The sequence below is a fragment of the Meriones unguiculatus genome, chromosome 3 (genome assembly GCF_030254825.1).
Source record: "Meriones unguiculatus strain TT.TT164.6M chromosome 3, Bangor_MerUng_6.1, whole genome shotgun sequence".
NCBI classification, from domain to species: Eukaryota; Metazoa; Chordata; class Mammalia; order Rodentia; family Muridae; genus Meriones; species Meriones unguiculatus.
This window is the reverse complement of record NC_083351.1, coordinates 163,969,780-163,993,413: the sequence shown is the minus strand read 5'-3', so window position 1 is coordinate 163,993,413 and position 23,634 is coordinate 163,969,780. Positions and strand designations below refer to the sequence as shown.

The 23,634-nt window shown below is 41.6% G+C and overlaps 1 protein-coding gene across 1 annotated transcript; it reads right to left on the bottom strand.

Annotated features, from left to right (window-relative positions):
* Positions 1-407: 407 nt before the first annotated feature.
* On the bottom strand, positions 408-18,098 carry Afp (alpha fetoprotein). The gene is made up of 15 exons (XM_021661257.2): positions 17,987-18,098; positions 17,282-17,333; positions 16,251-16,383; positions 12,797-13,008; positions 11,492-11,624; positions 10,680-10,777; positions 9,103-9,232; positions 7,313-7,527; positions 5,194-5,326; positions 4,418-4,515; positions 3,916-4,054; positions 2,552-2,775; positions 1,343-1,475; positions 809-863; positions 408-544 (listed from the first exon to the last, which is right to left on the bottom strand). Exons 1-14 carry the CDS (start codon positions 18,069-18,071, stop codon positions 819-821), a joined length of 1,830 nt encoding a protein of 609 aa, XP_021516932.1. The 5' UTR covers positions 18,072-18,098; the 3' UTR covers positions 408-544; positions 809-818.
* Positions 18,099-23,634: the final 5,536 nt, after the last annotated feature.

The window sequence follows — 23,634 nt, the reverse complement described above, 5'->3', positions numbered from 1 at the left end:
AAAGGTGAGGTAAGTACGTTCCATCAAAGCAACTACAGCACTGTGGCCACGTTCATAAACATTGCAAATGAACAGAGACGCCAGTGAGACTCGGGAAAATACGTGTTGAATTTTCGTGCATCCTATGACAACATAATGACTTCCTTTCTTATTGTCTGTTACGTTTTTCACTAGTACCCTTAAGTAGGCATGCAAGGAGCACGGGGAGCAGGCAGAAATTAACGGTGTTTATGTTGAAAATGTTTGCCCAGGTCACAGAGGCATCCAACCGCTAGTGTGGTATGTCCATTGCGGATGGCTTTCATCTTCCACAGTGACCACTGCTCGTGATTTTTAATAGAATCTGTTTTAGGCAATGGCACGTAAAACCCTCACGTTTTCATAAATAAACAGACTAGGAAAGGGGAAACAGTTGAAAAGTCTTTATTTCTAAGGTAGGGAGATGTCACATGGAAGTCTTCACCATGTCATTAAAGTATTGTCAGTTACAATTAAACCAAAAGGCTCACACTAAACCATCAATTCGTTTTGTCCTCTCTTCCTTCTGAAATAGAAAAGATAGTTTATATTATTAAGTAAGTAGAAAAACAAGGTAATTTTTTACTAATAGGAACATAGGAAGGTCTTCTGATGGCATTTTATATAGCCTGTGATATCTTCCAAATTTTTAGTATTTTAAAAGTAAGCCTGCTTTATTAAATTATATTCATTATTTTAATTAATGGTATTTCTTAAAATCCTTATTGCTATGGATTAATGTACAGGGAGAATCACATCATTATTTAGCCTGGGCTGAAGTTTTTGTTACCTGGAACAGTTTAAACTCCCAAAGCATCACGAGTTCTGGAAATCAGCTTTGAGCCCTGAAAGTTAAGACAAATAAAAATGATTAGATAAAGAGAAGAAGGAGTGTGCCAGTCAAAGCCAACTCAGACAGGTCCTTATCTCTGCTGTGGACATGCTCTTAAGTGAGTTCAAGAGTGTGTCCTGAAAATATCCTCTTGGTGATATAATTAATACTCTAACTAGTGAATCCTTTTGATCTAGTTCATTAAAATTTATTAACTTTAGTCCAGAAACAGTCTACATTATCATCAATATAATGAATTTTATATATATATATATACTTAATCATTCTCTCTTATGAAATAAATCAAAATTACTGGCTCTCTTAATATAGCTTGAATTAAAAATTATTATGATTTTTAAATCTCATAGGATTTTCAAAGATCATTTAATTTTGTCATTATTTTAAGTTACAGGTTTGTGGGTTGCTATTTCCATTCTTTGCTGCATAATACTCCACGCCAAGATTTTGGGGGATGGTATGTTTCACACGTACCTCTTCTGCAAAACATGCTTCCTGCTCCTGACCTTGGCAGCACTTCTCCAAAAGGCCAGAGAAATCGGCGGTGACAGCCTCATGCTGCTGCTCTGTTATTCCAGGCTTTTGCTTCACAAGGTTGATGAGAAGCCTGTGGTTTAGAACAAAAGAAAGTACAGGAGAATCTGCCGTGTGATGGCACTTTCCCAGAACATTTTCTTGTAGAACATTTTCAGAGCCCTGGCAACCCTTACCCTCAGCCATTTCTCCTTCCACTTATTGACAGGCTTAGCCCTCACACTTTGGATCAGAAAGACCGAGGCTGGAAACGTGCGAAGCTGCTGGCCTGCCCTAGTGCAGTTACAGATGAAACTCTGTGTCCAGATGCTACGTGCTTCTATGGAGTGAGTTGTAGTCTCTGTCTTGCTTGCCTACGAGACCCTTTCCTCTTCCCTCTCCTGTAGCATGCTTTATCCATGCACACACGCCCAGATGTCAAGATGTTAACACTGCCATTGTCATAGCTCAACTGGGGAAGCACTGGCTGCCTTCAATACTCACTTAGCTGTTGGATCAGATGTTGGGGTTAGGGTTGGCATGGCAATAGTAAAGGCTTGGGAAAGGAAGGATCGTTCTATCTCGTGAAACCCTCCTTGGAGGAACAGATCTTTGTACATGGAGGAAGCCCATGTACAAAGCCAGTGAGTATTAAATTTAGATTAAAATACATGGGTATTCGAAGAACAGAAGTTCCACTGGTTTAACCCCCATCACCTGTACAGAATGTCTGTCATAAATGAAGTATGTGTTTCTTTTCTTTCTTTTTTTTTTAAGGCAACATGTTTGAAACAGATATAATTATCCTGCTTATAGATGCAATTGTGCATTTCCTATAATTGGAATGGAAGTGCCCAAACTCACTACAAAGATCTCTCCTAAGTTTTCAAAATATGTCATCCACTCCCTTTCTACTCACAAATATATCACAATTGTTATGCCACAGACAATTTTTCGTAAACAGATAATTGTCTGCCTTAGTGGATTTTTCCAAAGCTACTTCCCTCACAAGGCTGTATGAAAACTGAAACAGAACTCATTTTAAAGAGACTCAGTGTTCCAAGGGCAGTGATGTTCTAGTGACTCTAAACTCTCAACACATAAGGCGGGAGGCCCAGCTCCTCCCTCTAGCGTTGGCATTCTCCACGGTAGACAATAACAGTGGCTTACTTTTGTTTCATGGTCTGCAGGGCTCGGCCCTGGGCTTGGCACAGGTCCTTGTGGAAGACAAATTTGTCAGCAGAGAATGGTGGAGGGACATAGGTCTCATCCATCACCAAGCTGGTGATGCAAGTTCTCCTGTTAGAATAGGAAGAGTTGCAGCATTGTCCAATACCAGGGTTCAGGGGGCTTGCTTCATGTCGTATACACAAGTGTCCGATGAAAAGGTCAGCCTGGGTAGGAGAATGAAAGACAAGATAGTGGGGAGATGAAATCAGCTACGACGTTGGCTCACAGTTCCAGAAATCCCACACGGTGACACCCAGCCTCTAGGAGCTTGTTGATAATATTACAGGGAAATTTGCTGGGTGGCATTATTGCCATAGTAATAATGGCAGCTGTTAACACATGTGACGTTGAAGAAAGCCCTTTAGCTACTTAAAATACGCTTCTGGTTGTATTTCAAAGGAGAAAATATCTGCATCTTGATGTGTACGAATGATTTGGTAGCTCGTTTTCTGTGTGTATCCGGTTGAGCTTTTGCTTTTCTTTAAATATTTATTCTATTTTAAATTATGTGTTTGTAGGGGGTGGCGTGTGCAGGTGAGTATGGGTGCCTGTGGAAGCCAGAGGCATCAGCTCTGCATGAAGCTGGAGAAAAGGGCATTTGAGAGCCATTTTGAGCGGGTGCTAAGACGCAAAAGAGCAGTACACACTTTTAACTGTCCAAGCCATCTCTGCCACCCCCATATTTACACTTTGATAAGGTTAGAAGAGGGCAAATCTAACTTTTGCAGGTTTTTTTTTCTATGCACACACATACCTAATAGAAAATAAATGGGTGAGGTTGTCTTTAAGACTTTCATGTGGCTTCTACTAATCTCTCATACTTCAAAGATATCCCTTAAACACCAAGCTATAAATTTTAATTCTTGTCAGCAGGCTTGTGTGCCTACCGCTCTCAGGTTAAGGTACAATTATTATTCTCAAATATCAAATGCAAACAGCTCAACCTGAGGGACAGAAGTCCCCTCTCAGCGTGACGGGAAGACTAAGGAGCTGGTTATCCAGAACAATGCATCTTACTCCTGTACTTGGCTTGGGAACAAACTACCCCAAATAGCACTATGACGATAAGACCGGCCTGCAAAAGGCAGAACCCTAGGTGTGGCTAAAATAACACGACAAAACCGCCATCTTTTAGAAGCGAAGTTTTTGCAAGCTTGTGCACTGTCGAGTAAAGCCAGGAAGCCTGGCCAAAGGCAAATCGCCTAAAGGCGGCGCGACCACACCCTCCTCCATCCGAGCTCACTGAACAAACCAGGCAACACCATCCCTGCATGGGTTTCCACGAAATGAGACAGGACACTCACCGCTCCCTCACCACAGGTGGACCATTTGTCCTCGCTGAGCTGGCAACACGTGGATGCAATGCCCACCAACTTCCGGGTGAGGTCCAGCAGCTCCTCCGAGGTCAGCTGAGGGACTTTCCTTGTATAGGCGATGAGGAACCTGAAAGGGGCATTTTTACCAAGTCATCGCTGTGGAAGGCGGATGGCTCAGCAGGATGCTGCTTCCCAACCTCAGCACCTCCCTGGATTTCAACCGTGAACTTTGGGTTTTGGAACCTTAACAGACCCAGAGCAGAAAGGATACCCCCACCGCAATAAACTGCGGAGTCTGGGGAACCCGCAGCCGATTCAACTGTATCAGGGATGACCTGGGAGAAATCACGTCACCGAACTTAAAGCGACTTCTATCCAAGTCGGGGACAGAACTGAGAGTAACCGTGTCTTAAGAAATTAAATGTATGTCTCATTCACATATTGATAATTTTAAATCACTGAAAACACTTTAAAAAAAAAAAAAACATACACGTTTTGTAAGCGGTAGTCCCCTAAGTTCCGGGAGAGAGCACAGCTTTGTTTGGCCAGCGCCTGGCTCTCCTGGATGTGTTTCTGCACTTCTTCCTCCTAAAAATACAGACATTATTACATGCATTTTTCTCTCCTCCCAGACAAACGATTTTCCATATGCCAGTATCTTATTATATTATAAAACAAATCTTAGAAGCCCTTATAAAATATTAACGGTGATAAAGTGTAACTTTTAAGAACTGAAACAAATAGCTCTTGATGATACAACCATCAGAGAGGAGGTTACAGTTTCTGTTCAATATTTGCCTTCCCGAAGCTGCCAGTGATGAATATTATCTCTATTGAATTCACCATAGAGCTTTTAATGAATATTTCTATCTCTTACATAAGCCATTGGATGCTAGTTAGAATAACTACTTAATAGTTCAATTATTAACCCATAAGTATAACTAGCTAATTACTAGTTAATAGTTACTTTTAGACAAGAAGTATTATTTACTTATTTATTTTGATTGTTATCCGGTGGGAAGTATGTGCCATAGGACACATGTGGAAACCATTCCAACATTCCATCTTTGTGGAGTGGAGCTGTTTTGTTTTTGTCTTTGTTTTTTTCTACCTTTAAGTGGTACCCAAGGAGCTAACTCAGGACCCAGGGCTTGCTCAGCAGGTGCCTTTACCTACTGAGCCATGTTGCTGGCCCACAACAGTATTTTCAATTGCTTCCATTAATGAAGTTTTACAGACTATCCCCCAAATTCTAGTGCAGCCTACCAGGTTGTCCTGGCATGCAAGTGGGTTTTCCGACTGGGCACACTTCTCCAGTATTTCCTGGTATGTCTTAGCAACTCTTAGAATGACTGGGACAGCAAGTTCAAGATGTGTTCTTGAATATTCATAAAGAAAGCTGAAAATATAGAAAAAAATATGTTGTTGGAACTAAGACAAAAATATACTATCAATTCCCTCATCATTCCCATGTAGTAGTCAGGGCATATAGAAATTAACTAGACCTCAAATAGCAAGTGAAGCAGAAAAACAAACATAATTTAAATTTTCTGAGCAGCAAAAATATTAACATGGGCTATACATAGTCCCTCAAATTGCCCTGTAAAATGTCCTTTCATGAAATCATGACATTGGCCAGAGAGCAGATGGAACTGGCAATCATTAAATGAACAAGCCAGACTCAGACAAACACCACACGCTCTCCTCCCACGCATGGAACCTACCTCTGACATTTTGTATGCATGTATGTGAAATTATTTTTAATTAAGGAGAATGACACAAATATGCCATTTTATTTTATTTTATATCTCATGTAGCTTTTCAGTTGTAAGATCTGGATTTATTTATCCAACAAATATGCTTTCCAGAGTGTACGGTGTGCTCTAAAGAGTGAAGAGCTAATCCTGTGTGTGAGAAAAATACCTCTCCTCCCCAAATACATTTGTTAAGCAGAAGCAAGCTTAAAGGGGTCATCTCTCTTTGATAGTGATAAACCAATGAAGAAAAACAGGAAAGATGGAGGGCAGGAAGCCAGGCAACACCCAAAGAGGAGGGGTCACTAGTTCAGCTCGTGGCCCAGCACAGGTCCTTTGGGTGAGCGATACAGCAGCAGACACGTGAGTAAAGGAAGCGCAAGGGCTTGGAGGAAGGTCATTCCCAGCCGGGAAAATTCCTACAGCGAACATTCTTTCTGCCGAAGGCCTATTTCTATGAAGCAAACGGTCAGCTTCCTTAGATGTGGACTGTGTAAGTGCAGAGATAGCTCTGGACTGTTAATCGCGGCCTAGCATTGTAGATACTGGCAGCGTTGACTTCTGCCGCCAATAAAATGTCTAGATCTGTCTCCTAAATCTGGTCTTAGTTTTAGTTTGCATAATTTTATTTAGCAGAACAAATGATGTGTGAATACCTGTTCTGAATACAACAGGAGCGCCACATCTTCTGGGAATACGAGGGAGAAAATTAAGCCATTATTTTCATTGCTGCATTAGAATCAGACTCTTAAATTAGGAAAGGCCTCGGAAATCATTAAGAATAACGTCCTAAGAGCAGTACAGATCCCTCTTCTGATAGCATCCATATGCACATACAATAAAGGAAAAGGTTTTCATCGTCAGCTCCCCTTAAAGGAGACTAGAATGGATATGTGCCTATTTACTACAGAAAACTACTGTTGTGTGACTGTGTCTAAACATGTATTCATTTCCTTAAAAATTCAATAAATACCAAACAATGTGTTTCAGTGAAAGACCTGCTCTCTGGCTCTATCTATTGAGTTATAGTTAGGGAAATTTTTTTGAAAAATATGGATTGTGAGACACTGTATTCACGGCCCTGAGCCCTCCTTTTTTAATTTAATTTTATTTATCTGTTACCACTGGAAGGGGGGAGGCATGTATGCCATAGCATGCCAGTATTGTAAAGGACCGCTTTTGGAAATTGGTTCAGTCACTCCACATCAGTTTCCTTGAGCTGAATGCTCAAACTCAGGCCTGTGTGGTAAGGTGCCCTTACCCACCGAGCAGGACTTGGCAGCCTATGCCTTCCTTATTACAAAACTACGCAAATTATCTTTGGAAGCTCATAGTGGTTTTCATAGGAGGTGCTTAAACAGAACGTCATCCCTCACATCAGAGAAAATATAATAGTGGTAATGGTGGGATCCCCATCACTTGACAAAGGATCTCTTTCCTCAGTTACTAGTTCTATAGCTACAGTTCCTTGGATTTGAAGCACCTAGACAGACAACCTCAATAGAGCTAAAACAAAACAAAACAAAACAAACAAACAAAAAACAGCCAACATCCCCTATTTCAACAAAACAAAGCTGTCAACCACACACTGATCTTTATCACCATGAGTGTACATTTACAGCGTATGTTACCTTGCCATGAACATGATTTTTTCCTCTGGAGAAAACTGGGCAAAATTTCTATCTCCCAGAAACCCTTTCAGATTTAGAGATAAGCCTTCCGGTTTGTCATCATTTTCTGCATGGATTATGCAATAGCCAAGTTCGATTGTTGGTAATTTGCAGCATTCTGCTATTTTGCTTGACAGACTATCTTGTCGAGAACATATGTATGACATAACTTTTTCCTGTGATGGGTAAAACAAAACACAAATCTCAAAGATTTATCCTTTAAGGTGGAAACTTAGAGCCCAAAGAGGAAGTGGAAGAAGAAATAAATGAAGAGATGAAGAGAAAAACCAAGGGTCAATAAAGGCATTTGCCTCCATCTCTTCCTTTCTGCTTTTACCTCCTGTCTCTGTTCTAAATTTGTACACCTTGGCTTTTCCTTGTTGCTTTCCGATTTGTTCGAGTCTCTCTTCCAAAGCTTACACTTACGTCCTACTTTCTATTTTAGTAAAAGTCTTCAAGAAAAGAAAGAAGTGTGCTGCTTTAGCCAGACAGCAACTTTTTATTCTCAATGAAAATTTCTAATAGTCAATATTCGCCTCTGGCGTTCTGACCTTGCTAGCTTTCCCTCCCATCGTGATCAGAAGGCTCTGCAGTGACACACTCTGCCCTCCAGAGGGCAGTCTCTAGACAACGAACTGGCAGAGTAAACTCCTAAGGAACTTTGCCTCTGCTCGGGATATGCCTTCTCTGCAGGGGCCGTTGAAACCTATTATTATTCAATTGTTAAAACCCTCCCTTAAAATACTGAAATTATTTCCCCCATCTCCCAACCCGTTCTTAATGAAAAAGTAACCATGAGCTCCAAAAGTTAAAAGCTAATTTTTAAGCTGAAAAATCAATAAAAAAAATGTCACTTACAAACCAAGAAAGCTGACCGCAAAGATAAACAAAATAATTTTTCTGCTCTTCCTGAGGGGCTGATGAATTCCTAACGTGCATGAGAAAATAAGTGGCAGTCTCGCCAGCTGCCTACTCTGTCCCCTGGGAGGCCCTGCCACCCGCTGACGTCCCTCCCTGGCTGCCTCTACAAAGAACACCACAGGAGGGTGCTAAAGGCAGTCTCTCCTGCCCGTTTCCAAATCACTTGAGCCTCCCACAACAGTGATTTTTTTTTTAAGTCTCCATGATGTCACAGGGATGAAAGGGGGAGTAATTTGATATAGGAAGTTCAGGGTGGGCCCAAAATAGCCACCACTTCCTATGAATCTATCGCTAAAAGTCTGGGGTTTCGATTCTTTTAGATCCCTTTCTTCACAGCTTCCGCTTGCCAAGGGTGGACATTTTCCCTAGTGTAACAGTTTCTTGTTTTTCTCTTTACTAATCAATCTGTCATTAAAGTATCACCGCATCCCTCAGCGTGTCAGGCAATGTCCTGTAAAGATAATGGCAAACAAAAGAAAGTCCATAACTTCAAGAAGGCCGCTGTCTTATCTTTCTAGTTAAACTGTACATTCTTTTATAAATTTGTAAGTTTCCCTGACAAGCGTCTCTCATTGTGAACCAGCAGCTAGCTAGCTAGTAGGGAATACTCAGTCAGTTAAAGATTTGAGTGTGCCTGAGTATCACAAAAGGGGACAGGTATTTGCCAATGCCTGCAGTGAAAGCCAAATCAAGCACATTGTAGCTTAAATTCACTGGGTCACAGCTACCATGCACTGTGCCCCAGCCGAGCCAGGTACAGTGAGACATTTAGAGTGAGACAAAGCACAAAGGGAACAGAAATTGTCTCGTGGGAAGAGGAAGGCACCTACCCCATCCTGGAGGCACTCCACTGCATTTCCTTGACAGCATTCTTCATGAATGTGGGCCACATCCAGGACCAGCTTCTGAATCTCGGTAAAATTCACCCTGGGAAACTTTTGAACCATCTTGACCATGGTTCTGGAAGAGGAAAAAAAAATTTTTTTTTTAATCATTGTGTTTCTCAGAATGAAATCAAGTTGTCTATAGAGTATCTGTTGAGACATCTCCACGGAAAAAGAACCGAGAGATGTCTTATTTTCTGCCCCTCTTTTCCAGACAGAAGATCTGTCGATTGTGGGCTGGGTCCCCAAATGATTTGGACGTAGTTTGTAGCTTCCTGCAGACTAGCTAGGACCCAAGATAAATACAGTCCTTGCACCCCTGACCCTGAGAATTTGGGATCTTTGTTGGTTGCAGACATGGTGTCATTCCTCTATAATTCCAGCAGACCGGAAACGGAGGCAAGAGAATCTGGAGTTCAAGTCCAGGCCGCACTACCAGATTCTGCCTCAAAAAGAACAAATATATACTTGTTTTAAATTAATGAATGAGTGATTAAGCGGTGGGGAAATTTTTTGAGAATAACGCTTGCCTTTCATCTCAGAGGAACAGACACTTGTGAGAAACCGGGGAGAAGGGCAAATGCACGAATCAATGAAATGAAAAGAGTGGGGTGGACTCAACATCGGAGACAAATCATGACACCACGACGGAGGCGAAGAATGAGATAAAGCTGCCTCCCCCTGGAGTTCCGCTAATGAGAAGAGAAGGATGTCTGTGTGAAGACCGTGCTTTCTCGAGTGGATGGCTGCGTCATTGCTACGGGAGTTTGGGGGCTACTGCAGAGCACGTGGCTTTACTTACTCATAGATACATCATACTGTCGCTGCAACTGTGTCTTCACTTCTAATTTACTACTAAGACAGATTTTTAAAGTGCGTCATGAATTGATGATTAAGTTTCTAGCAGAATTGGGAGGCACCTGAAGGGTGAGCCTGACCTCTTCCAGGAGGAAGACCCAGCCAGCCTTTGGAAGTAAGTAACTGCATGACTGAAAACGTCCGTTAAGTCTGAACGGTGCAAAGTCCTTAGGACTCACATCACTTAGGACTGTCTTTTCACCTCGGTTGGGTTCTAAAGTTTTTGCCTCCGGGGGGAATATTTTAATGAGAAGCAACAGCTGACACAATGGAGCAGATTAGGAAGCACAGTTAGCCTAAAGAATTTCCTGTTAGGCCACACAAGGCTGAGCAGCTTCTCTGGGAAGGTTGACGTAGCTGTAAAAGAGCTAGAAAAATATGGTCTAATGAGACAGTATAAGGTGACTGACGACAGAAACAGAAGTGTGTAGAACAGACAAGAACCATAAACCTTTAAATTCTCCCTCAAATGTCATTCCAGTGAGGCTTCTGTAAGATGTGAATGGCAAACTGACTGGACAGCTTCATTCTGACCCTAAGATTTCTTGATTCTAATCACAGTCTACCTGGTTGAGGAAACTTTACTCTGTAAGGGCGACATTGAGGAATTAAAACAACCATTCTCCAGAGCCTACCCGATTGCCTCCACAGAGGCTTAAACTTACATGGCCTGGAGGTTTCGGGATCCGAATTCTCTTTTCACTGCACACACATGCTCATTTAGCAAGCTTCCTTCTCTCAATTCCTTGGCAAGTGATGGTGTCTAGATGCAGAAGAAGTGAAGTGTTAAGGAAACTCATGTATTCTAAGATGTAAGCATCAGAAAGGCAACAATACAAATAACGTGAAAACGTATGGATATTTTTTTTTACTAAACTTAGAATCACAAGACATTTAAACATATTATTCTTTTTTCATGATTTGTAGATTAGTTCGTATATATATGCTTGGGATTTCCTTAAAACATTTCAGAACAAAGCATCATAATTTTGACACTGGACTCATATGGACAACTGTGCCTGTCCAGGCTGACTCCTGCTCTGTTTATTCTGTATGAATCTTGTTTTGCGTTTGTATGAGAAGCTGTAGCAAAGCATTCCACTGCCTTGCTCTACACAAGAGACATAATCCCATCACTCTGCCAAGCTTTTAACTACTAAATCACCTCTTCCACGTACATTACTGTTACCTCTGCTTTCTTTAAAGATTTAGTAAATGGTGATTCAGGAAGCCATAAAATGCACACACATTTTTTTTTCCTTTGGCCTAAAGTTGTACCTTACCCTTATAGCTCTTGTTTCTAACTATAAATATAAAATGAAATTTCACAATAACTGTAAAGATCCAGTGAAAAGGACATGAATGAAAAGGAATCACACTTTCTTCTGAAGATGATATTCTCAACATGATGCACAATCCATTTTTACCTGTGTTCCCAAGCCATAGCTAAACCCCAGATAGATCCCAGAGATACCACCTTTGACTGGAAGCATTCCTCGGTGTTTTCAGCTTTGCAGCAGGCGGAAACTACTTTGTCATACTGGGCAGCCAACGAAAGAATGGCAGGTGCATACATGAAGGGGTTGTTTCTTGATATTCCATAGATGAACCTGTGAAATGGACAAAGCCTGAAGATTTGCAAGCATGTAAAAAAAAAAAATGAATGGACTGCAACTGGTCTGAACTGGACTCCAGTTTATTTAAAGATTCGAATAACAGTAAAAGCAGTGAAGTGCACTGGGTTTGTTTTTTGTTTTGTTTTGTTTTGTGTTTCTTTACTGTGCTGTGATGGGGAATAGACATGTTTTTTGTTTTGTTTTGTTTTGTTTTTTTCCCCCAGAGGCTGTCAAAAAGTTCCCTCCATGTCAACCTCAGGAGAAAAGAAAAGACCCAATACATTGTTCCAGAGTTTATCATGAAAACCAACAAAGATGCTATGGTTCTCATTGAAATGTCTTTTACAGTGAGTCTGCTCAGACTCATCTGGGGAATCAGAGAAGCCAGACTTCTAAGACAGAAAGCAAGACCTTCCACCAGGAAGAACAGAGTAGCCAGCTTAAGGAGTCAGACAGACAGATATAGATAGATATAGATATAGATATAGATATAGATATAGATATAGATATAGATATAGATATAGATAGATGGTAGATATTTGTGTATAGACAGATAAACATGTAAATATGTGAATGTATACATGTATGTTTGTATGTATGTATGTATGTATGTATGTATATGCTGTCATCCTAGCACTTGTAAGATTCCAAGATGGTGACAGGAGGATAAGAAACTCAAAGCCCCCCTTTGCTACATAGGTCATTCAAGGCCAACCTGACCTTCCTGAGACGCTGTCTCAGAATAAAATGAAATATTTTTGGAGGAAAAAGGAAGGGGAGAGGGTGGCATCAAAGCCTGTGAGCACGCAGCCGACCATTCATGCTGAGCACATTTCTACCAACAACATCTTAATTTTAGTGAATGTGAGATGTAAGCACTTGGCTCTCAGAAGCCGTTCTTTGCCATACTGATGCATTTGTGTGTGTGTGTGTGTGTGTGTGTGTGTGTGTGTGTGTGTGTGTGTGTGTGTGTGTTTGTGAAGACAGGAAAGAGGGTCTGCCTGTGGTCTGTTCTGCGTGTCACAGTCTGTATTTCTCAGGAGCCCTCAAGGCGTCCATTGTGCTGATCTCGCCAAACCCGCCCTGGCTGTGGCTCCTGCTTCTCCGCACCCTGAAGTGCGCGCGTAGACCGCGGAAACACGGACCGGCGGGTGGAGGGTCCTTACCTACTCATGAACATGGCCCTGTTTTCTTCGTAGGCTTTGCAAGCCTCAGCAGGCTCTGGGAAGTGGAAGGGCGGGACAGCGGCTAGGGCGGTCTTCTTGCGCGCCAGCAGACAGTGGTGCCTCGCCTCCCCGCTCCGGCTGCAGCAGCCGGAGAGTCCGTACTTTTCAGTGAGCTCTTTCTCGTGGCAGATTTCATCCAGAAACACGGAGAGCTGGGAGGGAGTGCAAGTGTTGACGGAAATGTTCATGAATGGCAGACACAGGCGTGTAGAGCTTACTAAGACCCGAAATGAGACCAGCAAATTAGGAAAACTCCCCTTGCATATTCCCTCGCAGTCTGGTGTGATGACGTTCTTTGGCAGCTTTTAGGATGGAGGGCTTTAAGCTTAACGTCCTTGGGTAGCACACATGACGGAGAGATATCTACTCATTCCATTTTAAAAGAAAAAATAGGTCACACAATAGTTTATCTCTCCTACCTTGATTTTAAATTAAGTGGCTTGACTCTTTTATTTATTGAAGGATTTGGCCTCGAGATAATAGAAACTTTCCTCTTTTTACATAATCATTGTTTTATAGATACTCATTCCATTTGCCCTTCTAACAACATGACAATAAGCTAAAATTGGATATTATTTTTAGTTAAAAATAAAAGTGACTTCAAAGTGGACTAAAAATGGAACCACCCTTCATTAGTCATAATTACAGGTTTAGCTACAACATCTTCCAATGCTTTCTTCCTTAGTGCTTAAATTCACTGAGCTAGGACAACAGTATTTTCAAGAAAGCCTCTAAATAAATAAATAAATAAATAAATAAATGCATCTTTCATTCACCTTGGGAAAATCTTCCTTTAACAATTAAAACTGTTGAATATTTTAAAAACCTTGACAGTCTTACTTATGACTTGAATTCTCAGTATTCACTTTTGGCTATTGATGTTCTCTAGTTGGTTGAGATAGTGTCTCTTCCTGATACACTTCCCCGCTGGCCTCAAACTCACTATGTAAAACTACACTGGACTCAAACTCAGATCCACTTGCCTCAACCTCACAAGCCCTGAGCTCATAGGAGTGAGTCGCCACATTTGCTTCAATCCACCTCCTTAAAGAAACCTTTTGAACTTGCAGTGACAAGTCACCCAATCTGGAACTTTACGCCTGAACTCTAATTGAATACAAAGTTGCAACAGTAGGGAGGGAGCTCCAATCAGGATGTAAAGAGAATAAATTATTAAAAAAAAAAAAAAAAGAAAGAAAGAAACTTAAATTTTAAAAAGTTGCAATAAGAAAGAAGTGTTTGGGGTATAAATTATACTCACATTTTAAACTAGCTAACAGAAAAAGACAAAAACAAAGATACAAGGCAGGGATTCTTATTAGCTCATAAATTTTAGAAATGGAAGCATCTGACACCGCCTTCTTACTGGCTAGATTGCATAATGCCTGAAGGTGCAAGCTGCTGGGGAGGTGGGGGGGGGAGGTCATCTAATTACAGGTTTACCCAGCTTGTTAGACCCTGTGTGCTACAGTAACAATCCGCCTGGCTAAGGTATATTCATTGGTACAATGGTGGCATAAATTCAGGAAGGGGACCAGCAGTACTCTGACTGGGTCTCAAGCCTGCTCTTGCAGACTAGAACTCACACCTGGCACTGGTAACTGGGCCAAGAACCCAGGACTATGTTATAGCCCTAAGGGCAAACCTTTTCCTGCTTGTTTTACTGAATGGACTTCGCGTCCTTCTAAACGCTTACAGCTGGAGCTTAGTGTGGCCCTCTGTCTTCCTCCCTGAAGCCTTTGTTTGCAGTTGATGGAGATGAACGCAGAGATTCACAACTGGCCAAAGTACAGAGGATAAGTGACTGCGCAGTGCTCAGCCCCAAATGGTACATCTGTAGAGAAGGACACTCTCACCCCTCCAGGGTCAATGTCCGTTGGAGATGAGGGGGAATAAAAAGATTTTAAGAGCCAGAGATTGTAGGACTGGGGCAAAACTGTTCTCTGACATGACAAGGCGATGGCGCACAGGAAATTACAATGGCTGCGCTGTCTGCACCAGACCTGCATGTACTCAAGCTAGTCAAAACTCCTTGCATGGATGCGAAGGGGCTCACAGAGCCTTGCAGGGGCGCTACTGACAGCTGTCAGCTGCAGGAAGATAAAGAGTAGCTTTGCTTTAGGATGTGGCCCTCGGCACATGCGCCAGCGGATGGCCCTATGCGCCAGCACTGGTTAGACACACGGGTTTAAAGAAAAGTAAAGAAACTGAGCAGCACGTAGAAGCAGGGGCAGTGGGGGGGGAAGGGGTTGGAAGGGAGCTGGGAAGACGGGTGCGCTTACAGTATTTTGGACAAAGGTCTTAAAGAACGTGTTTTATCATTTTTAAAAGGAGAGATCTCCTGCACAGTTCCCAGGCACAGAACTTAAGCTCTGCTGTGACAAGAGGTCTGGGAAATTTGCTCCATCCTTGAATAACTCCAACAAGTATAAAGCTCGTTTCTACACAAAAGTCAACTAAAGAGTAATAACTAACTTCTGCACCAGGACAACTGGGAACTTAAACTTGACTGTTTTTCTGAAGTTCTGACTTACCTCGTTATCAGATATTGACATTCCCGTGTGTTCGAGATATCCTACAAGCCAAATGACCTTCTACAAGCCCCACACTCACCATGCTGTGCTGGACAGTGTGAGCACCCTGCTGAGGACCATCCTGGAGCCGGATGGCCTCGTTTGAAACCTCGGCTCTACCACACTCTAGTTCCCTAAAGGAGTGACTTCCCTGTGCCTCAGTTTCCTCCACAGGAAAATTGTCCTCAACCTTGCAGAATTATAAAGATTTACTTGATCAAATTAATTAAGAAATTAAATTATTATTATTATACTATAGTTATATAATGCTATATAAATTACAACTACACAACGAATAAAGATTATGTAATTTAATAGATTAACATTTGTAAATAAGGTAGATATTCTTATGATAAGCTGCAGCCAAGTTCTCTTAGTTTGATGGACAGAAATTATGATTGGTGCACCTCATCTTCCACGCAATGTTTTCATTAGCAATGTGTTTGCAGTGATCCCTAGAATGGTGTCAGCCACACTGTGTGCATAAGAGGAAGTAAATTCCCATTCATCATTAACATCTCTATACAACTCTCAGTGGACCGCATGTCACCCATCTATTGTAGGTTTGAAAGCTCAAAGAAGAGAACGTTTTTATGGTCACTTGGGGAATTTTACTCTGGGACCTTAGCCATGAGTCTCCGTACTAATCTTGGCTCTTTCTAGCATCTACTCGTTGGCTGTTCAGGCTTGCAGAACTAATCGAATTCTTCCTGCATACAACAGGTTTGCAAACAACCAAACCCCCATCTTCCTGGAATCTTCTCTTCTGTGGTCTAAAGACTGGCTAAGTCTCAGAGTGGCTTTTCTTTCAATTCACCCACCTTGTTTTCTAAGCACCCTTCTTCCTGCTCCTTGCTAGTGGCTTTCTTAATTGCAGTCAATACGTCACTCGTCATCTTGCTCACTTCCTCGAAAGTCGCTTCAGGAGCAAACTGGGCAAAGGTGATGGTGGCACTGAAACAAAAGCACACATGGAGGCTTGAGGGCGAGGCGAGGGTCACATTTGTCTTCCAGGGACAGCTTTTTCTGCTGGTGGCACCTGCCCTGATCGGTTTCGAAGGCACCCTTTGCTAAAGGTCTGTGAGAAATGTCAGTCTTCTTTCTGTCTACCTCACCCATAAGTAAAGATGCAACTCTTAAAAGCCAAAAGAAATGGATTCCCCAAAAATGTGCTTCCTCCTTTTTTTTGGACCACTGCTCAGCGTGATGCAGCTGTAACATAAAAGAATACAGATTCTTGTTTTCTTGCTTAGGCAAAGATCAAGTCGTTAGACCTCCAATTATGTGTACTGCCAGTGTGACTGAACTCCAATCCTAGACTGTAGGGGTCCCAGATTTACTCAACGTGATGAGTGTCCAGGGCCCTGCATGCAAACACCACCAGTAACACATACGCTTACATTCCTTACTACGAATGTCTAATAGTTAGAAAACAGTGGCACTGTCTAAAGGAATAAAATATTCTCCACAAATAACAAAAATAAAAAATATTTTACTTCTCATGACTTGGTACTAAACAGTTGGCAAAATAGAAACTGTTGCATTATCTTTCTCTTGGTACTGATAAGACAAATTCCTGCACCCATATATAGCTATTGCTTGACTGCTGAGAAACTGGTCTTCGGTTTTGAAAATATGATTTGGCTGGCTTCATGGAGTTCCAGGCAATGGAAAGGCTGCTATGCAAGGCACTGCCCGAAATAAAACATTTTGCATTATCAGTTTGATATTAAGTGTAAGTGAGGCCTTAAAATTGTCCAATTCACTCCTGTAATTTAAAAACTTAGATTCAGTTGTCTGAACTTATCTTTGCATGGCATTTCTGCAGCACGTTTATAGAAGCAAAACTTACAGGTTATGGATATTCTTCTGCGTCGAGCACTGGGAAGAATCCAGTGTAGAAGCTGGAAAACAGAAGGAATTTTTAACAAGTGATGATTTCAGCTGGGAAAATAATCATTGTTGAATTTAAAACCAAACTGTAAATTTTATAACTAAAGAGTTATTAGGAGCTGCCTATCCAAATGTCTTAATTTTACACTTGGGAAAACTAAAAAATTAAGGAATGAAGATAGCCAGAATTACCAATTGCATATTTAACACTAATACCCATATTTCAGGTTCCCTATTTGTCTCCCTAATAATATAATCTTCCAATTGGCTTGTCTCAGTAGCCTATGCTACAGTTGGCCCATTCACAGTAAGGCTTTCACAGAGAGTTTAACAATAAGCCCCTTTTAGCTTTTTGAGAATAAAAATGTTACTTATTGTTGTCGATCTGAAGTATCTAGAAGTGTGGTCTAGTTTTTTTTTTTTGTGTATGTGTGTGTGTGCCAATTATATAAATAATATCAAAAATTGACCAAGTACGGAATGCACAAAAGCTGATTGTGTTAAACATTGCTGTCTTTTTATAAGCTTCTTCACCAGTTAAATATTTTCTTGCCTGCAACAGTAAATGTGACGCCTAAATCAAGGTACCTAGAGATGCAAATGTGAGAATTTTTAGGAATTTTGTTATTTAAAAAAATAGCTCTCAAATCATGAAGCATCTTACCGATTCCAAACTCATGTCTGTGCGGTACTTTGGATTCAGCAAAACTGAGTAGAAAGACGAAACAGATGGCTGCGCTCCACTTCATGGCTGCTGGTTTCTGCGCTGCTCTCAGTGGTGGAAGCAGAATGCTGAGAGAGCCGTGATGCTGAAGGCCTTTTATACTCTTCTTGAGTGATGCCTGTTAACTAGTAACCCTCTGAGGGCAAACATGTTACTTCACTTCCTTAGGTTGCGATGGGGCAATTTGCCAATAATTAACAGCACAGGGGTCACCTGTATCTTATGTTCAAGGACGCAGACCACTTGACAGTGCAAACGAGAAAAACATCTTGCAAACTTTGCAAATGTTCTTCTCCAGCTAAGCTGTTCAAATAGATAATTTCCCCTAAGCTGAAAAATAATTAATTTCAACTTAAAACATTGATATGGCCATAAAGAAAAGATACCAAACTTACTATGTAACTCAAGATACATTAATTCTTTTAAAAAATAATAAAATGCATATCATATGCTAGGCACTGAATATACTGTTTGACTAATTCAGACTCTTTATTAGTGAATATATTTCTTGATATTGTGTTATTATTATTATTATTATTATTATTATTGAGCTAAAGCTCAAATCTTTGGTAAATCCAGTATTTCTTCTATAGTGTATTGTGTATGGCTTAGCACAGAATACTTACAGCACAAAGCCTGACGAACCAAACCCCATTCTAATTTTATCTGCCACAGAATAATTCTGTATGTATGTCACAGGAAAGTGGGTGAGCTGCATCATCCATTCAGCAGCTCAAGATGATTACACTAAAACTAAATAACGGGCACTGATTCACCTTAAGAGCGCTTGGTCTCATACCTTCACCGTCAACGTCACACTGTCTGTGGCAATCTTTAATTTATCTACCCATTAGAGGTGCTGGAGAGCTTTAAAAATTCCCAAGGCATATCTGAGCTATAACCCAGAGCAGCAAGTCAGAATCTGTATACTGGAGATCTAGACATCAATGTTTGTTTTTTAAGACTTCCTGTGTGATCAATTCTATGTTTTATATTTTTAAGTTCATTTTTTTAAACATGTATCTCATGTGCTTGAGTGCTTGGACTGAATGCATGCCTGTGCACTGCGTGCATGCCTGTTGCCTGAGGAGGTCAGAAGACGTGTTTAGATGCCCTGGAACTGGAGTTACAGATGGTTGGGAGCTGCCCTGTGGGCACTGAAAATTGAACCCAGGTCTTCTGGAAGAGCAGAAAGTGCCCTTAACTGCTGATCCATCTGTACGTCTGTGAGCAGCTATTTTAAAGATGTGGTTATAAAAACAAATGGATTACACTAGAAAGAGAATACAGTGCATTCATAAAATTAAGTGAAATGCTGCTGTCAAACCAATTTTGCACAGCAATATTTAATGCAATCAAGAGATTTTGGCTTATAACTAACAGCAAACAGGAAAAACAAACACACAGTAAGACCTTATTTTTAGACCACTCCTGTCCTTATTACTTTCCTTAAAATAAACTGTACACTAAAACATGGCCATGATAGGCCACAGGATTTAAACATTAGTTTTATAGACATTAGTAATGTTGCTATTTTATTCAATGAGGAGGGAGGGAAGATGAGAGGGAAATAGAGAGATAGACAGTCTGATTTACTTGTAATCTAGAAAGCTAATGTTTAGATTCTGTGACCTATCATTGCCATGTTTTAGTGTATAGTTTATTTTGAAGAGAGTAATGAGGTCAGGTGCTGAGACTCATAGCCAAACTTTGGGTATAGTGAAGAGAATCTTATGAAAGAAGGAGGAGAGAGAAAGATCTGGAGGGGACAGGCATGCCAAAAGGAGAACAACAGAGCCAAAACAAACTCTGCCCTGGGGGCCCTACAGAGATTGATACCCCAACCAAGGACCATACATGGAAAGGACATGAAAACCCTGCTCAGATGTAGCCCATAGACTCAGTCTCCAAGTGGGTTCCTAGTAAGGGCAACAGGGACTGTCTCTGTCATGAACTCAGTGGCAGGCTCTTTGATCACCAATCCCTGAGGGGGGAGCAGCCTTACCAGGCCACAGGGAAGACAATGCAGCCAGTCCTAATGAAACCTGATAAGCTAGTGTCAGATAGAAGGGGAGGAGGACCCCCCCATCAGTGAACTTGGAGAGAACATGGGAGGAGATGAGGGAGGGAGGGGGCCACAGCCAGGATACAAAGTGAATAAACTGCAATAAATAATAATAATAAAGTTAAAAAAATAAAAAAATTAATACAATCATATATGATTTTACTTATATTAACTCAGAAAGTAAAATGTAACACATTTGACTATATTAAAATATGTTTTCCTCTTAAAATAGCAGTAAATGATTTAAGCAAGCTGAGTATATTTTAGACTGTGCATAACCTATCAAGTTATCTAATATTTAAACAGGAGTTTAAAGCAGTTCAGATACAAACATTCATCATAATATGAGCAATGCCAGTTTTGAGCTTTCGGTGCTGTTCCATTTTATTTCTGATTTCAGTGTCTGCAGTCAGACCACTTTACAATCATCTCTTGAGGAATCTGATCACAGTTCATGCCCTCTCTCGGAAGGGGGCTGGCTTCCCTCTTCCAGCTATTTGCCACAGTATGTGTTGTATGGCACTCTTCTACTACTGGATTTTACTCATATATATGACGACAGCAACAGCTCTATGAAACACAAATGAGAGGCTCTGATCATGAAGCATTGGATAGAAAGAGCTGAAATACCGTTTGATGGTTCCAGCTGTGCATATCTTGCCCAAACTCAGACAGTTCCAAAGCCTGTCCCGGAGAGTGGTGTCGCGGTAGGACTCAACACTTGCTGGATGGATAATGAATGTATTTATCCAGCGACAAGGGTTTAAAGTGGAATAAGCATTTCCATTTATTAAATTCTGGGTTCTGTATGCGTTGAGCCGTTTGCTTTCGTTTGATTGTTTGGCCGGTGGATGATTTGAATGGCTGGTTTGTGAACAACAGGCTTTGAGTTTTTGGTTTCCCTACCTCAGCCTCCCAGGTTTTGGATTATAGGTGTGCTCCACCACTCCTGACTGACCACTCTGAGATCTTCCTAACTTTGCAAATCCTGTTTCCGGTTTTATACTAGTGTGTACATAATCTGCGAGGCCAGGTATCGAGTTTCATTATCTTCCCGGAAATGCAAATATGATACTTAAACCTATGAGTAAGTATATAAACATACAGAGAACATGGACACATCAAGAGAGAGGAGTGTTAAATCAGCCACCAGTTCATTGGCGTGCTTCTACAGCTAGACTGGGAGGAACAGCCCAGATCAGCCCAGGGTCTCCTGGATCTGCGCCATCGTTAGCCCCTCTCCGCACTCGGCCTTGTGGAGTACATCTCCACGGTTCCAAAGCACGTGACAGGAATGGTAGCACAGGGTCACAGTTAGACCTGAGGTACGGAGACTGGGTTTGAATTTTGCCCTCTCACTTATCTACTGCATGACTTCGTGTGAGCTCTCTAACACCAACTGCAAACAACCTTAAGACCCTGTGTGTCATTGCTCAAAGCTTTGTCGCAAAAGCTGAGCTCAGCACCAAATACCTTTCCATTGCGCTACTTCTGGTTCTGCTTGCTTCTTCCTGAGCCCATAAAACTACCCAGAAGCAATATGGCCTGACACACTGGACTTTGGTATATGAAAGTCTCTATCCTTGAGCATACAAACTGTAGCCAGGTGACATTGGGCAAATAACTCAGTCCAGGCTTTATTCTCAACATATTCATCTATAGAACTATGATAAGATTAGTACCTTCTTAATAAATGAGGGCTAAATAAACTAGCAAGAATTAATGGCTGAGCAAAGGATCTGCCACAGAGTAGAGATCAATAGTTGGGGGGGGGGGGGTGTTATTTATTCCTTCAACAAAAAACACGAAATGTGCACACAAGATGCTGTTCGCTGATGGGAAGAGTCAGCAATAAGAATCAGGCACCATTACTGGCTGAGAGCACATCTCCTAGGGTGGAGTAATGACAGCATCAACGCTACAACTATGATGGTTGCCTACATGCTATGTGGGGGGAAAGAGCTCCTAGATCTTTGTACAAGTCAGGAAGTAACATTTCAGAGACACTTGAAGGAAAGCATGTAAGTAGGCTAACTAAAGAGGCTTACCTCCAGGGATGTAAAAGGCCATGAAAGTCCCGATGGCGATGGAGAGAATGGCATGTTCAAGAATGGGAAGAAAGACAGTGTCTGGGGAACACAGAGTTCAGAAATGACAGGACTCAGCCGGATGGTAGCTCAATAGTAGAATGCTCACTTAGCTTGTGTGAGACCCTGGTTCAAATCCCCATAAGAAAGAAAGAAATGAAGAAACTTACTCCACAGAGGGAATTTTAACATTTTGAACTTTATCGTTGTGTGTGTGTGTATATGTGAGTGTGGTGTGTGCCTGTGTGTGTGCCCGCAGGCATATGTATGACATTGGCACACACACGTGGTAATCGGAGGACAACTTTGTAGACTCTGTTCTCTCCTTCCACACTTAAGTGGGCTCCAGAGGTCAAACTCAGGTTGTTGGGCTTATGAAACAAAGTGCCTTTACCCTCTGAGCCACTTCACCAACCTAATAAGGAAAATGTTTTGGATGAGCCTGGCACAGGGTCTATCTTTATGCTTGAGATGACTACAAAAGGGAGCTGATAGAAATCATCTTTATATTTTGAAAAAAAAAGTCTCTACTGTTGTCAAAGGGGGCAAGACCAATTGAGAAATGTTGCACTATGTGGTCTAATACACCAAGTGGGTGAAAGCATGGCTGATGGGAAATGAGAAACATAAATAAAATTCAGTAATATGAATGAGGTAAAAAAATGTAAAAGATACATTCAAAAGCTCATGCATATTGAGTCTGAGAGAGGGGAGGAGGGAAGAGGGAGGAAGGAAGGGAAGAAGAGAGATACAGACAGACAGACAGACAGACAGACTGGTTTGCCCTAACAGTCCTGGTTAGCGCTTGGTGACTTAGTTTGCTTTTCACTCCCATGCCCATGTGGGGGCGCACCCCCCTCTGCAGGTTGAAGAAGTCCACAGACATTGGCTTCTCATCCACAGGACTATGCGGAGGGGACGGACACGGGCATAGCCCCAGCTTGTAGAGGGTTAGTATGGCTGCAGGGTGGATGAGAGACTGTGGGGCAAATCAGCACTAGAGACAGCAATTGCTGCAAGAGATAAAGGGGAGCTTTGAACCGCAGTGTGTGTGCTGACCACAAACAGTGCTAAACCCTGACGCGACACTGCTCAAAGCCTAGTCCTAAGTACAGAGTTCATGACAAATTCTTCTCTGTTGCTCTGACTCCTGCCCTGTTTGCTTTTTCATAGACCCTTGCTTCCTCCCAGCTGCAATATGACCTGGCAAACTGAACTCTACCATCAAAAAGACACCAATCTTGCCAGTGCCAGGCCTTAGCTGGCAAATAATTTAATATGAATGACTCTGGATTTTATCATTTATGTCACTAAAGTAGTACTTCTCCTCAAGTTTATTTTCATGTGGAGGTGGAGTGGTGTATTCTCAATGCTGGACAGCTACAATTTTTTTTTTTTAAATCAGAGTGAATATTGTCATTTTGGGGGCTGGTGTT